Source organism: Leptinotarsa decemlineata, unplaced genomic scaffold, assembly GCF_025532065.1.
Source record: "Leptinotarsa decemlineata unplaced genomic scaffold, Ldec_3_MD MMD2_tig00000035_RagTag_RagTag, whole genome shotgun sequence".
In the NCBI taxonomy this organism is placed as follows: Eukaryota; Metazoa; Arthropoda; class Insecta; order Coleoptera; family Chrysomelidae; genus Leptinotarsa; species Leptinotarsa decemlineata.
The window spans coordinates 11,642,125-11,654,747 of NW_027412540.1; the positions used below are offsets into that span (position 1 = coordinate 11,642,125).

Consider the following 12,623-nt stretch of genomic DNA (forward strand, 5'->3'; position numbering starts at 1 on the left):
AATTTGTTATAATACACAGGGTGTTCCATTTGACGTAATCAACTATCAGTCATTTTTTCGAAGAAACGAAAAAAAACTTATTTTTTTTCACCTGTATTGTAGTAACAAAGATTACGCTGGAGTGTGGGAAGCCTCCAAGTATCACCTAACTCCAAACCAAACTCCTAACACAAAGAAATCAGTATTTTTTGAGGTCATTATTTTCGAAGAAAAAATAATTAAAATTAAATCACATTTCGAAAAAGGTAACAGATAGGCATAATGAAATATCAAAAAAGTTCCCAGGTGGATTCCAAAAATAATATTATATACAGGGTGTTTCATTTGAAAAATCAACAGCGCATTGTCGAATATATTTTAGTTGAGGTTGTTCAAATATGCACTCTGTTATATTTTGAAAGTGATCCGTTGTCTGGTTGACCAGAAACGTCTAATGTGTCACCCACCGTGAATTAGCCTGTGTATTCGGGCATCGATATCGTAGAATAGTAATCATAGGCACCTATCCACAAAAGTTCAAGAAAAATGATCAACTTGTTCGACTTGTAACAGTGAATACTCATTTGCTCAATTCATCATTTTATCGTATCATTTAATCTACATTTTGCGCAAAAGTGGGATTCTGAAAATATCATTTTTCGGCAATTTCCTTTTCATTTATATCCCATGTGATATCCTAAGTAACGTTGAAACTCATATTGAATACTCTCTCAGACGTTGATATCTGAACTGAATATATTCAAAAATTGTGAATGAAAGTACCTGTGATCTGTTGAAATCATCATAACATCTCGTTCCTTTGACTCCAATAGCTGGAGTTTCGAAAACTGCTTGACACGCAACTTCTACTAACATGAGATAAAGTATAAAAACCCTTGAGATCACTATCTGGCACATTTCCAAATCAGTTTCAAGTTCACTATTCACCATCGAAATATATCAGTGATGTTTATTCCGTTGTGCTCATTTTCCTCACATATTTCTTAATCATTTTGATGAATTAACTTGCTAAAATTATCTCGATATACTAGTATTTTTGATTTCTCGCGGTTATCAAGATGTTTTCAATGAAGCGACCGTGCGTTTGATATCGCGCAACATGTCCTACTTGACTTGGCGCTAAATACTGCTCGTAAAATGAGAGTTCAAGAAGCGTAGAAGTCTGATGATCTTCCTTCGAACGCGCCGGTCTGCATATTGCACCAGAAAATAGAACGTTCTATTCGAAAGTAACTTTGCTTTTCGTTTTTCCTTCTTCCGTTTATGGAATGTTTGGTTATTCTCTCATTGTCAGCTATTTGCTTGAATATTTTGGAACTTTGAGTTTTACATTTTCGCTACACATAAAATTTTCACTATATCATTCTGTCATTACAAAAGAATTATTTATATCACAAAAACAAGAACATAGTCAGAATCTTGAACAATAATTTATTGTAGCGGCACTTCGCTTCCTTTTCAAACCTTGTTCCGCGTACGTATTATATGTACTTTTTGTACATCAGTAAAAAATGAATCAACAAACGAATGACTTGTTTTAGAATTCAATGAAAACACTTCTTATACATGGCAGAACTAGAACACATTATCTATTGCTAAATTGTAATTGTGCCCCAATCCCCAATTGTCATATAATACTCATTAGTTGCCTAGTTGTTTATTGTAATCATCGTAAGAAAGTGTAACGAAGTGCTATTCGTACATTTGTCGGGTTTCCACTTTTAAATCCGCCAAAAAATATGTTGTCACATAAAGGTCTTGAGATTTGAAATTTGAAAAATTTCTCAACTATTCAGTGGTTCTCAAGGACATGTGAAACGAGTTATTACAGTCCGCTCACTTTGACCAATATACTTGAAAATTTCAGAAATTTTTTAAAAAACTTGTCATTGGTAATTATGAATGCTCTGAATACTGTCTAAACTTTTTCAAATATTCCTCTTAAGTAGCCCTTTGTATGTCTCACTTGACTAGGTGCTGAATACTAGCAGAAATGCTGTGGTGTGAATAATCATCTTGACAAAATGTGCGAATCTCATGAGAATTAAATTTTGACAACTCTTAAGCAGGTATAAGAGATTTTCAGTGTCAACCGTCATATGTTATAACTGACTGGGGCGGAGTACGAGATTGCTATCTGGCAAAACTTCTCAAAGAAACATAACAACAATATATTTCGAAAATAGATGGAATGGGTTTCGCATTCATTATTATTTTCCAACTGCTATTCTGTCACTTATTTCATCAATTTCTACCAGCTGTCCGGAAAATAATGAAACACCATGCTGTCTTGTGTCGATATTCTCCTGAACATCATTCAGATTGTCCATAAATGGCTTACTCTCTGTAATCCAGAGCCTCGCATGAAATATGACGAGCTACCCATCTAGTGTCTAGTTTCAGGCACGTTTTCTTCAAAAAGGTACTTTTGCTTTCCTTTCATAATGTACGAACATTGGTTCTAGGTCAATCACTTGGTTGATTTATTTGACTTGTTGGACTTCTGACTAAATCCTGTCCAATTTTGCCAGGTTCCAGAATGGAGATGGTAGGTTATATTCATCAATCAACATTGAGGAATATGCATGTTTTTCTTGAAACCATACCATAGATTTTATTATAGTGGTTATACCAGGTTTTCGAACAATGTAACGTTCCGTTTTTCCATTTGTAATTTCATATTGTTTGTGACACAATCTGAACAAAAAATAAACCTTTTTCTTTTCAATCTCAAATGTGAATTATAACATACCCATTATCTAAATTCTTATTTTCATTTTCACAGATCTGGGATTCTTCTGAGCAGTCTTCGGTAGCGCTACCAAACAAAAATAAATCGAAATATTGACATTATTTGTTTTGATCATTTTATTCCGTGTCACGGTTAGGTATGCAAATACACGTCAGAATAAATCGTCTTCTTCTTTGGTTCAGTTACGGAATCCATTTTCAAAGAGAGAGCGATGTATATTTTTATGTCATTCTTAGAATCGGTGGACTTTGTTTATATGTCCATTTTATTAGGTGAGAGAAGAGTTTGAACTTTGAACTGGTACCGATTCAATGTAGATAGAATGAAATTGTGAAACGGTCTTTCTAAGTGAGAACGTCTAGTGGTGACAACATGATTATAAAATTTTGATAGTCATCCATATAACTGGATTCCAACTATCAAGGTAATTATGGGTTGTAAATTGAATGGGGATGATAGTGAATACTGTTATGAAGTTGTGAATTGAAGCTAACCCTGGAATCAATTGAATTTTTTTTTGGCAGTAGTTTTTTTATTCTAGTTCTGCCAAGTTAAATTGAATCGGAAAATTGAATTCAAAAAGTGGAACAGAAACATAAGAAACCGAAGCAGAATCGGTAACATTCAAATTGAAACTGATACATAAAAAACTTTCAGGCAAAAGTGAGGCGTGGTAAATTATAAAAACTATTGAGAAGATCAGACCACAAGTGGTTGAGATAGGAGCACCACTATATGAGAAGTTGGGGGAGTCCGTTAAGGGAGTGTGGAGATTTACCGGAGACTGCCGGAATCCTGGATCACCTGGATCAGAGAAGTCGGAGTGGAAAATTACCAGTCATCGGTTTTGAGTTATATTGATGGTTTCAAAGAATAGAATTTCCATATGATATTGTGAGGTTTAATTAATTAAACCCTTTGGTAAGTTCTTGTATTCATTAAGCATTCTGATCGAGGCCATCATTGAACAAAAAACTCCAACAATCTGGTTCATTTATAAATAGTCAATCCTATATATTTTATTTTCATTCGAAAAATTTCTACACCATTTTTCCTTGTTTTATTGGTAGTCTGAAAGTGTCTCATATCCCTGTGTAACAACGATGATCTACGTTTGTTTGAAGGTGATTGACAATGTTTCGTGATGAATTTCACTAGTTCGGACTTCCATTGTCTACTATATAAAATAATTTGAAATCCCTGAAACAAGTAAAAAAGAATAATTAAAAGAATAGTTGAAAATAACAATTATATTAAGCAACAATAAACCTGAAATGAAATGATAGTGAAATAACCTACAAGTAAAAATATAATAATTGAATAAATAAAAATTAAAGGAATGAAAAAAGAAAATAATAAAAAAATAAAAAAGTGTAGAGATTCCAAGTCACGTTAGCTCACGACGTTTCGATTGTTGGTATCTACAATCGTCTTCGGGTGATGACTGGACTGATTCCTCCGAGAGATGACTATTTTATAGGTCGTTGAAATACTTTCACTTTCTCTACTTTCTATTTTCCGCTTCACTGATTCCGTGAGAGATGACCGTTTTGGCGGGAGTTGGTCATTTTTCGTTTGATGATGGGTTTCCATATGTTTCGTATATCTACGCTGGCCTGGCTGAATACGTTGTTGGACAACATGTATGCGGCTTCCTTAAATTTTTTCCTGAACCAATGTTCCTCTCTGTGCAAGATCTCAGCTTGGGACCACTCGATGTTGTGTTGATGGGTCCAAACATGGTCTGCTATTCCTGATTTGCTGGTTTCTCCTCGCTGTGTGTGCTTCTTGTGCTCGGCAATGCGAACATTCAATGGCCTCTTAGTTTCACCAATATATGTTTGGAACATTGGTTCAGGAGAAAATTTAAGGAAGCCGCATACATGTTGTCCAACAACGTATTCAGCCAGGCCAGCGTAGATATACGAAACATATGGAAACCCATCATCAAACGAAAAATGACCAACTCCCGCCAAAACGGTCATCTCTCACGGAATCAGTGAAGCGGAAAATTGAAAGTAGAGAAAGTGAAAGTATTTCAACGACCTATAAAATAGTCATCTCTCGGAGGAATCATCACCCGAAGACGATTGTAGATACCAACAATCGAAACGTCGTGAACTAACGTGACTTGGAATCTCTACACCTTTTTATTTTTTTATTATTTTCTTCTTTCATTCCTTCAATTTTTATTTATTCAATTATTATATTTTTTCTTGTGTGTTATTTCACTATCATTTCATTTCAGGTTTATTGTTGCTTAATATAATTGTTATTTTCAACTATTCTTTTAATTATTCTTTTTTACTTGTTTCAGGGATTTCAAATCATTTCATGTAGTAGACAATGGAAGTCCGAACTAGTGGAATTCATAACGATGATCTACAGTGACACGAGTGTTGAAAAGGGTGCCCTTCTTCTATACAATTCTGTAGATGGTGCCCATTTAAGGACTTGGTTTTGGTAACCCTTTCTCATCACCCAGTATTGAGCTTCTATGAAGAATATAAGAAACGAACCACGCTCTTGCCTCCGCATCAGCCACTGCTAGTTGTGGCACCTGTATCGTTATCTGGCTCTGAGTTCCTAAAAGAGTGAGGTAACGTTACAACAACAACCATCTGTTCGCCACCAAGTTTCACGAAAATGCCAAGACGTTGTTAAAAAGATAGTATCGCTATCTTTCCTTCAGTATAAATGTAACTGTCTACAATATTGACCATTGAATCCAGAAAGTTGATGAGTGCCAGAAGTTCTACTACTCAACTCATATCTTGACCGATCAACAGTTGCACGTGAAACGAATTGACTTTCAAATGGTCTGTAGTAATCGACTGTCGCCACCAAGGAAGTGATAACTATTGGGTTATAATTTTATCAGTTCCAGTTTCGTAATGATTTTGCCGGCATTTAAATTGATCGAACGATCATTATCCACTAATATATGAACAGTAATATTGATAAATTGCTGACAATCATCCGACTTGATTGGCATATAATTGGTAAGTTTGTATACAGGCACTGCATTTATACCAAATCCACAAATGCTGTGGATTCATTTGTCACCTCATTGTTGGTGATGAGCAGAATTGATTCGTACTTTTTACGAGTTCACATTCCATGCTGTGAAACGCAACATTCTGTTGATTACATGAAATATTCTGCTCAACACCACATTCAGGCCGTAGTTAACTGTTTGGTCCTCATTTTTCAATTATTGAAGAAGAAGATACTGCTGAATGGCAATTCTTTTCAATATGTAATGAGATAATGAGTATTTTTCAATGAAATTGAATTTTTTCAACCAAAATTGAAAAAGAAGGGCAATTTCAAAGTAAATTCAATGCAATTTCAGAATTAGTATCGTAACGAGTCTGAAGCCGCCCCTGACCGATACGCCAGCTGACTCAGTCACATAACATCACTTCGAAAGAATGCAGTCTGGAACCGCCGGTGAAATTTTAGTCCAGTACCGAACCATATGCAGAATTCTCGAAAGGACTTTTACGAATATAAGCCAGTCTTCCCGACCCAAGAGGACAGTTCAGAAAATGAATCGAGAGTCTGAACTGAAAATTCAAATTGTGGTGAATTAATGAATTAACTGTCTTAAACGAATTTATTTCCAACAATATTTCAATAATCAAAAAAAATTTATTTAATACAACAATTAGCAACTAACATTCCAACGGAAATTTGACCCCTCCTGTACGTCAAAAACGGACGTGTAATCGAAAATAGGGGGACAAAATCTGATACGGAAATCATTCCCGAAACATCAGTCCTCTGCGGTCAGCACCTACCACCTATTTTTTCGAAGGCATGGGGGTCAAGTGATACATCATTTGAAAATTTGTTTGTCCCTTAACAAATAATATCAGTGGAAACAAAATCAACGGATAAATTGTTCAAAATGACCTCCACCTACTCTACTCTCGAAAGCGTTCCTTACATTATTCAAGATGTCCGGAGTCAGCAGTTGGTATCTGTTATCTGTAGAGTAGGGAGGGTGAGTGTAAGCCCACAGTACTTAGGCCACATGTGACCCATTGTACATCCTTCCGAGGAGTTGTCCTCCTAGGTCATCGTCCATCCTGTCTTTTTCAGGGAAGTGGATAGGTCACTGGGAGACATCTTCTTTATATCGGCAGGTGTAGGCTAAGACTCGCCGAACAAACACTCTCTTATTGACCATAACTCCGGGCACTCGCACAGGACATGCCTGACAGTCTCATTTTCCTGTTCACACATCCTGCATAGAGGTATGTCCACCAGCCCTATATTATGGAGGTGTTTCTTCAGTTGACAGTGACCAGTCAGAAATCCTACTGTTAGACGTAGATTTTTCCTGGTCATTGCCAAATATTTCTTCGGCGCCAGCTTCCCAGGGTCAACCAAGGTGATCCTGACAAGATTACATCCTTTGGTTTCGTCCCATCTCTTCAAGGATTGAGCATGGGTGTAACACTTGACTAGTTCCGCAATTGTCGAAGTCATCAGGCCGTAGGTGCCACTGGGTCCTAAAATTCTTAGTCCAGCCGCTTTCTTGGCTAAAAAGATGGCAATGCAATTACCTTTACTTTTGTCGTGCCCTTTAACCCACTTCAGGATAATGTTATTATCTACCGAGGCTTTGGCTAAATCTTGGTGACACTCTAGTACTAGCCCTGAGGTTATACGTTGTCTGTTCAAGGCTGATAGGACTTGTCTGGTGTCAGTGCAGATTGTTATGTTTTTTCCAGAAATTTCTTTCTTGATTAATTCTTTTGAGGCGATTGAGATACCAGCCAGTTCTAAGGACCACGCTGGTATTTTTTCCCATTCCCCACTCAATTCTTAGGCTTAGTGATCTGGAGTACACTCCACACCCTGAGCCTTCTTTGGTTTTTGAGCCGTCTGTGTAAATCCGTATTGCATTTGTTTCTTCTGACTCTATGTTCTGCTTTATTTATATTTTGTAGGGTTTATTAAACACAAACTTGGGTTCAATTGCATCGCTTGTTGCCTGCAGCAGAGGTTGCGCAGTAAGCGCTTCTCGCCACAGGCCCAGCCTCAATTGACCCATTCCTATTTTGAGGTTCACACCAGCCGTGCGCAATCGTACCATGGCCATCAAGGCTACCTCCTTAACGTACAGATCAAGAAGGGTCAGGCCCATGATTGATTTCATTGCCGCGGTTGGTGTTGTTCTCATGGCTCCAGTCATGTTTAAACAAGCCATTCGCTGTATTTGGTATAATTTTTGGATGGCCGTTGCTTGTAGAACTTTTGGTACCCATGCAATGGCTCCATACGTTAACATAAATCTTATTATTGCAGTCAGCAGTCGGTATTCCCGAACAATTCTCTGTCGCAGGTCTTCAAGATTTGTAGGATCAGTAGAATACACTTTCAACTTCAGGTGTCCCCACAGAAAGAATTCCATCAGGTGATCCAGCTGACCACTTCACTGGACCCCTTCTGCCGATCCAACGCAATGGAAAATGTTCGTCCAAAACTGTCTCACCCGAATATTAAAATGTGGGGGTGCACCATCCTGCTGGAATGTTATTTCATTTTCTACTGAATTGTCATCATTTTTTGAAATTTCTGTAATCATAGGATCTACACAGTCTTGTACTAGATTTAAGTATATATCTCCATTGAGATTACCTTCAATGAAGAATGGTACACCAATATGATTACCAAGAATGCCGGCCTAGACATTCAAATTTTGTGTAGTTTGTGAATATGTTTCCATCACCAAATGAGGAATCACATCGCTCCAGTTATGACATTTATGTCTATTCACTTAACCATTCAACATGAAAGAACTTTTGTCTGAAAAACATGTATTGTATAATATACAATATACTATAAATTCTTACAGCAGCTTCAGCACATTCATTATTTCGATAATAGGTCGGTTGCAACAACTTCTATTCTTTCTTCAGTAGAATAAACCATGTTGGAACTTAGTGAACAAGGATGACTGAATAATAATTCGTGAAGAAGTGACAGTGGCCAACTATCTACTTTTTGTTCTGAGACAACTAGATTAAACAAAAACTAACAGTGCAGAAAAAACTAACAGTGTCGTCCATTTCAAAACATCTACTACTAATTAAATGAATTCTACAAATTTAGAAAACCTGCAAAAGAGAATTAGTTATGAATGCCGATTTCTGACTCCGGACACCTTCATTATTGTAAGGAACGCTTTCAAAAGTAGACTGTATTGGTATATTAGTATGAAACTAGGTGGATGTCATTTCGAACATTTTATCCGTTGATTGTGTTGCCATCGATATTATTTTTTTTGATTTCCTCAATAAAAATGAGCGGCAGCAAATTTTCAGTTTTTTCTTAAATTGAACGTTCAACACATAATTTCTCAATAACGAATCAACCAATTTTAAAAAAATAATAGAGGGACACAAGAACTTTCAAATGATGCCTAACCCCCTATGCCACTGAAAAAAAATACGGAGAAATAGGTGGGGTGATTGCTGACCGCAGGGTGGTGAAGTTTCGGGTATGATTTTCATATCAGAATCAGTCCCCCTAGAAATGAAAAGTGACGTGTCCGTTGAAATTTTCGATTACACGTCCGTTTCTGACTTACAGGGGGTTCAAGTTTCCGTTGGAACGTCAAACTGATTGTGCACTGAATCGAAGCAAATATCCATCTACGGTCAGGAGAGAAAAGAGATGACTGGGAAAACTGAAAAGGGTGAGCTAGCATAGATTGAACTATGCGTGAAAGAATGCAAATTATATCAGTTCACGTTTTATTACTTTTCAGTTACAGAAACCATCTCGGAAGCATAACAAAGCATTCAATATTGGCGAAAGCAACAGTTATTTTGAAATTGAAATGGTTTTGATATATTATCAAGTTCAGTTAATTCTGGTGTATTTTTTCAGTTTTTGGAGTATGTAGAACAGTGTCAGTACTGCTTTCTCTATATTCAGTACCTTCAGAGGACGACACATCAGTTAACGGTTCTTCCAAATTGTCCAAAAACTTTTTCTTTGTTGAAATACTTTCCACATCTGATTCATCTCGAGCTAAAGCCCTGATCAATTCATTTTCAGCTCTATTTTCTTCGATATTTTTATTGAAATACCGGATTGTTTCTTCATCAATTTCTGTACTTTGTTTCTTGAGGGCACATTTTATTTTTGGGGCGAATTGTTGTTGATGGGGGACTTTGTCAATCTCAACTTTTTGCGAGTCACTGATTTTTGAACTGAGGATGTTTTCTGCACTTTCAGTTTTACTAATAGTTATCACAGGAATGTTCTCAGACCAAACAGATGATTCTGAGTCCTGTCTAGTATTGTCAGAAAATGAAGGTTCTGTTTTAGTCACATTTGATTTTCTCCTATGGACGTCTTTTCTTAAGTCAGAATTCTGTCTGCTGACACAAGTCGCAATTTGACTGTGTTCGGAAATATTTCTATTGTCGTTGGGATCTGGATTGTTTTTGTTCAATTGCATCGCCTTGGTAGCAACTGTCTGAAAATCTGTCTTTCCCCAGGAAAATGAAGGCTTGAGAGGTCTATGCAAACTTTTTCTTGATGAAATAGTGTCGTAAGGCAATGAGTCATGCTGTTCAGTGTCGGTTCCATCTTCAGCATTAGGCTCATCTTCAGATGTTGACGATTTTCCTAGAGCTCGTTTTATCAATTTCGTGAAGAAATCTGTAAAGAGAAGAGAAATCACAATACAAATTTTATACATATTTTATAAATATGCAAATATCTTTTCTGAAGGTTTTATATCACAAGTGGCTATTTAACATTCATGAATCATTTTGAAAAATAATTTGAAATACGCAGATGCCAAACTTCCTTGACTGATGGTTTATAGAATACAGAGTAGCTTTGTACGGTGGCGAAATATTTGATGAACAATTTCAAATCATTTATAAGACCAAGATTTGAAATGGTAATTCAAATATCATATCCTTCCAAAAGTTAATTTCTACCCTATCATCTGAGGTCGACGAAACGACCTGAGATGATAGGGTTTTATATTGAATGTGAATTTTGAAAAGTTTGCACGCTGAATTTAATTTTCTTCGATTTGCTAATCAATTAATAAAATACTGAGGTAATCTCAATTATATATTACGCACAATGTCTACTGAAAATCAAAGCTTTTTTATGTATAACACAGGTCTATATCATATTTTACTGTTCTTCTTTTTATAACATACTTGCCATATGCTAATGAAATAGTGAAATTATACTAATCGAAGGAAAAAAACAGCATGGCTTTGATGAGTTGATCCATCATTCACCTGAGCAACTGGTGCAGAATCAGGCAGGCAGTCTGGTAGCATCCTTTGAAGGAAGAACTCTATCTCTACTGGTAAGTGAACTGGTAAGTTCAGCCCAAAGGAGAGGCCCAACCGATAATTCGCCAACTGATGACGCAATTCCAATATACGCTTTAAGTGAAGTGATTTGAGAGATAGCCTTATGTCGTACAAGAGATACAGCATATACAGCATATAATCAGAGAATTTTCATAAACTATGTCGTCCGTCTCGGGGTACCTCCAAATTTTAAAATTCAAATGCAGTTTCATAAGATTGAAGTTTCACTGATATTCCATGATGATTTCAGTAATTTGATAATCACCAAATGAATTATTCTTTGATGAGTAGAATTTGACGGCTCTGGCATGAAATGAGTATATATTGAAACGCGTTTCCCACACCGGAACAAAACTACTACCTCTAGATGCTCCTTTCGCTACCAAGTTACCATCAACAGGAAATGATGCTGACTTGGTTAGCATCATTAGAAATCATCATTAGAAATCATTATATTTTTTAAACGCCTGATATTAGCTTCACCTGTATGTATTTATGTATGTAAGCATACATGTATGTATGTATACATACATGCATGCATGCATGTATGCACGTATGCATGTATGTATGTATGTATGATTGTTTGTATGCATGTTTGCTCTCAAGCTCGGTATCTGTATTGATAGAATTATCGGCATAAGTGCTTGATCTATTCGCGAGCAGATGGCGCTGTATGTAACCTATTTGATATTTCTTGATCTATTCGCACGCTTGATATTTCTTGATTTATTCGCGGGCAGATAGCGCTGTACGTAACCCACTTGATATTTCTTGATCTATTCGCGGGCAGATGGCGCAATACGTAACCTACTTGATATTTGTTGATCTATTCACGGGCAGATGGCGCTGTCGTAACCTACATGATATTTGTTGATCTATTCGTGGGCAGATGGCGCTGTACGTAACCTTCTTGATAGGTAGTTCAAAAGAAAATCAAAATAAAAACTATAGTTTAAGAAACTAAAAAACACGCTTTTAAAGAATATCGAACTGAAAAGTTGAAAATAAATATAGTTAAAAAAAACTGAAAAGCACGCTTTTAAAGAACATCGAACTAAAAAGTTGAAAATATTTTTTTTGTAAATAAGTATTATTGTGACGAAAGCGTGGGCGCTTTGTGCCATATTTTCTGTATATCAAGCGCCTGTCGCTTTTGTCACAATGATACTAGTATTTTTCGATCGTTATTGTTCAAAGCTTATTTAAAAAAATATTTCTAACGTTTTAGTTCGATGTTCTTTAAAAGCGTGTTTTTTAGTTTTTGTTAAACTATATTTATTCATACGGTCAATTCATACTTTCATTGTTTGAAAGTGGTTGACTATGTTTCATGATGAATTTCACCAGTTCGGACCTCCATTATCTAATGTGATTTAATATGATTTGGAATCTCTGAAAAAAACCAATAAAATTAAAGATCAAAATGAATAGCAAAAACCAACAGTTATATTGAGCAATGGATACAATTACGGTTTGTTTGTCACAGAATGACATTTCAATTCAAT

At 36.1% G+C, this 12,623-nt stretch overlaps 2 protein-coding genes across 2 annotated transcripts in view; both read right to left on the minus strand.

Annotated features, from left to right (window-relative positions):
* The window catches only part of LanB2 (laminin subunit gamma-1), a 197,545-nt gene extending 196,404 nt beyond the window's left edge, over nucleotides 1-1,141 (minus strand). Inside the window, exon 1 of the mRNA XM_074171886.1 lies at nucleotides 763-1,141. Within this exon, the coding sequence (XP_074027987.1) occupies nucleotides 763-930 (168 nt within the window). The 5' untranslated portion in view covers nucleotides 931-1,141. The remainder of the gene's footprint in view (nucleotides 1-762) is intronic.
* Nucleotides 1,142-9,505: 8,364 nt separating this feature from the next.
* Tmc (Transmembrane channel-like) overlaps nucleotides 9,506-12,623 on the minus strand; it is a 68,307-nt gene continuing 65,189 nt past the window's right edge. The window contains exon 12 of the mRNA XM_074171889.1: nucleotides 9,506-10,438. Coding sequence (XP_074027990.1) covers nucleotides 9,636-10,438 — 803 coding nt within the window. The 3' untranslated portion in view covers nucleotides 9,506-9,635. The remainder of the gene's footprint in view (nucleotides 10,439-12,623) is intronic.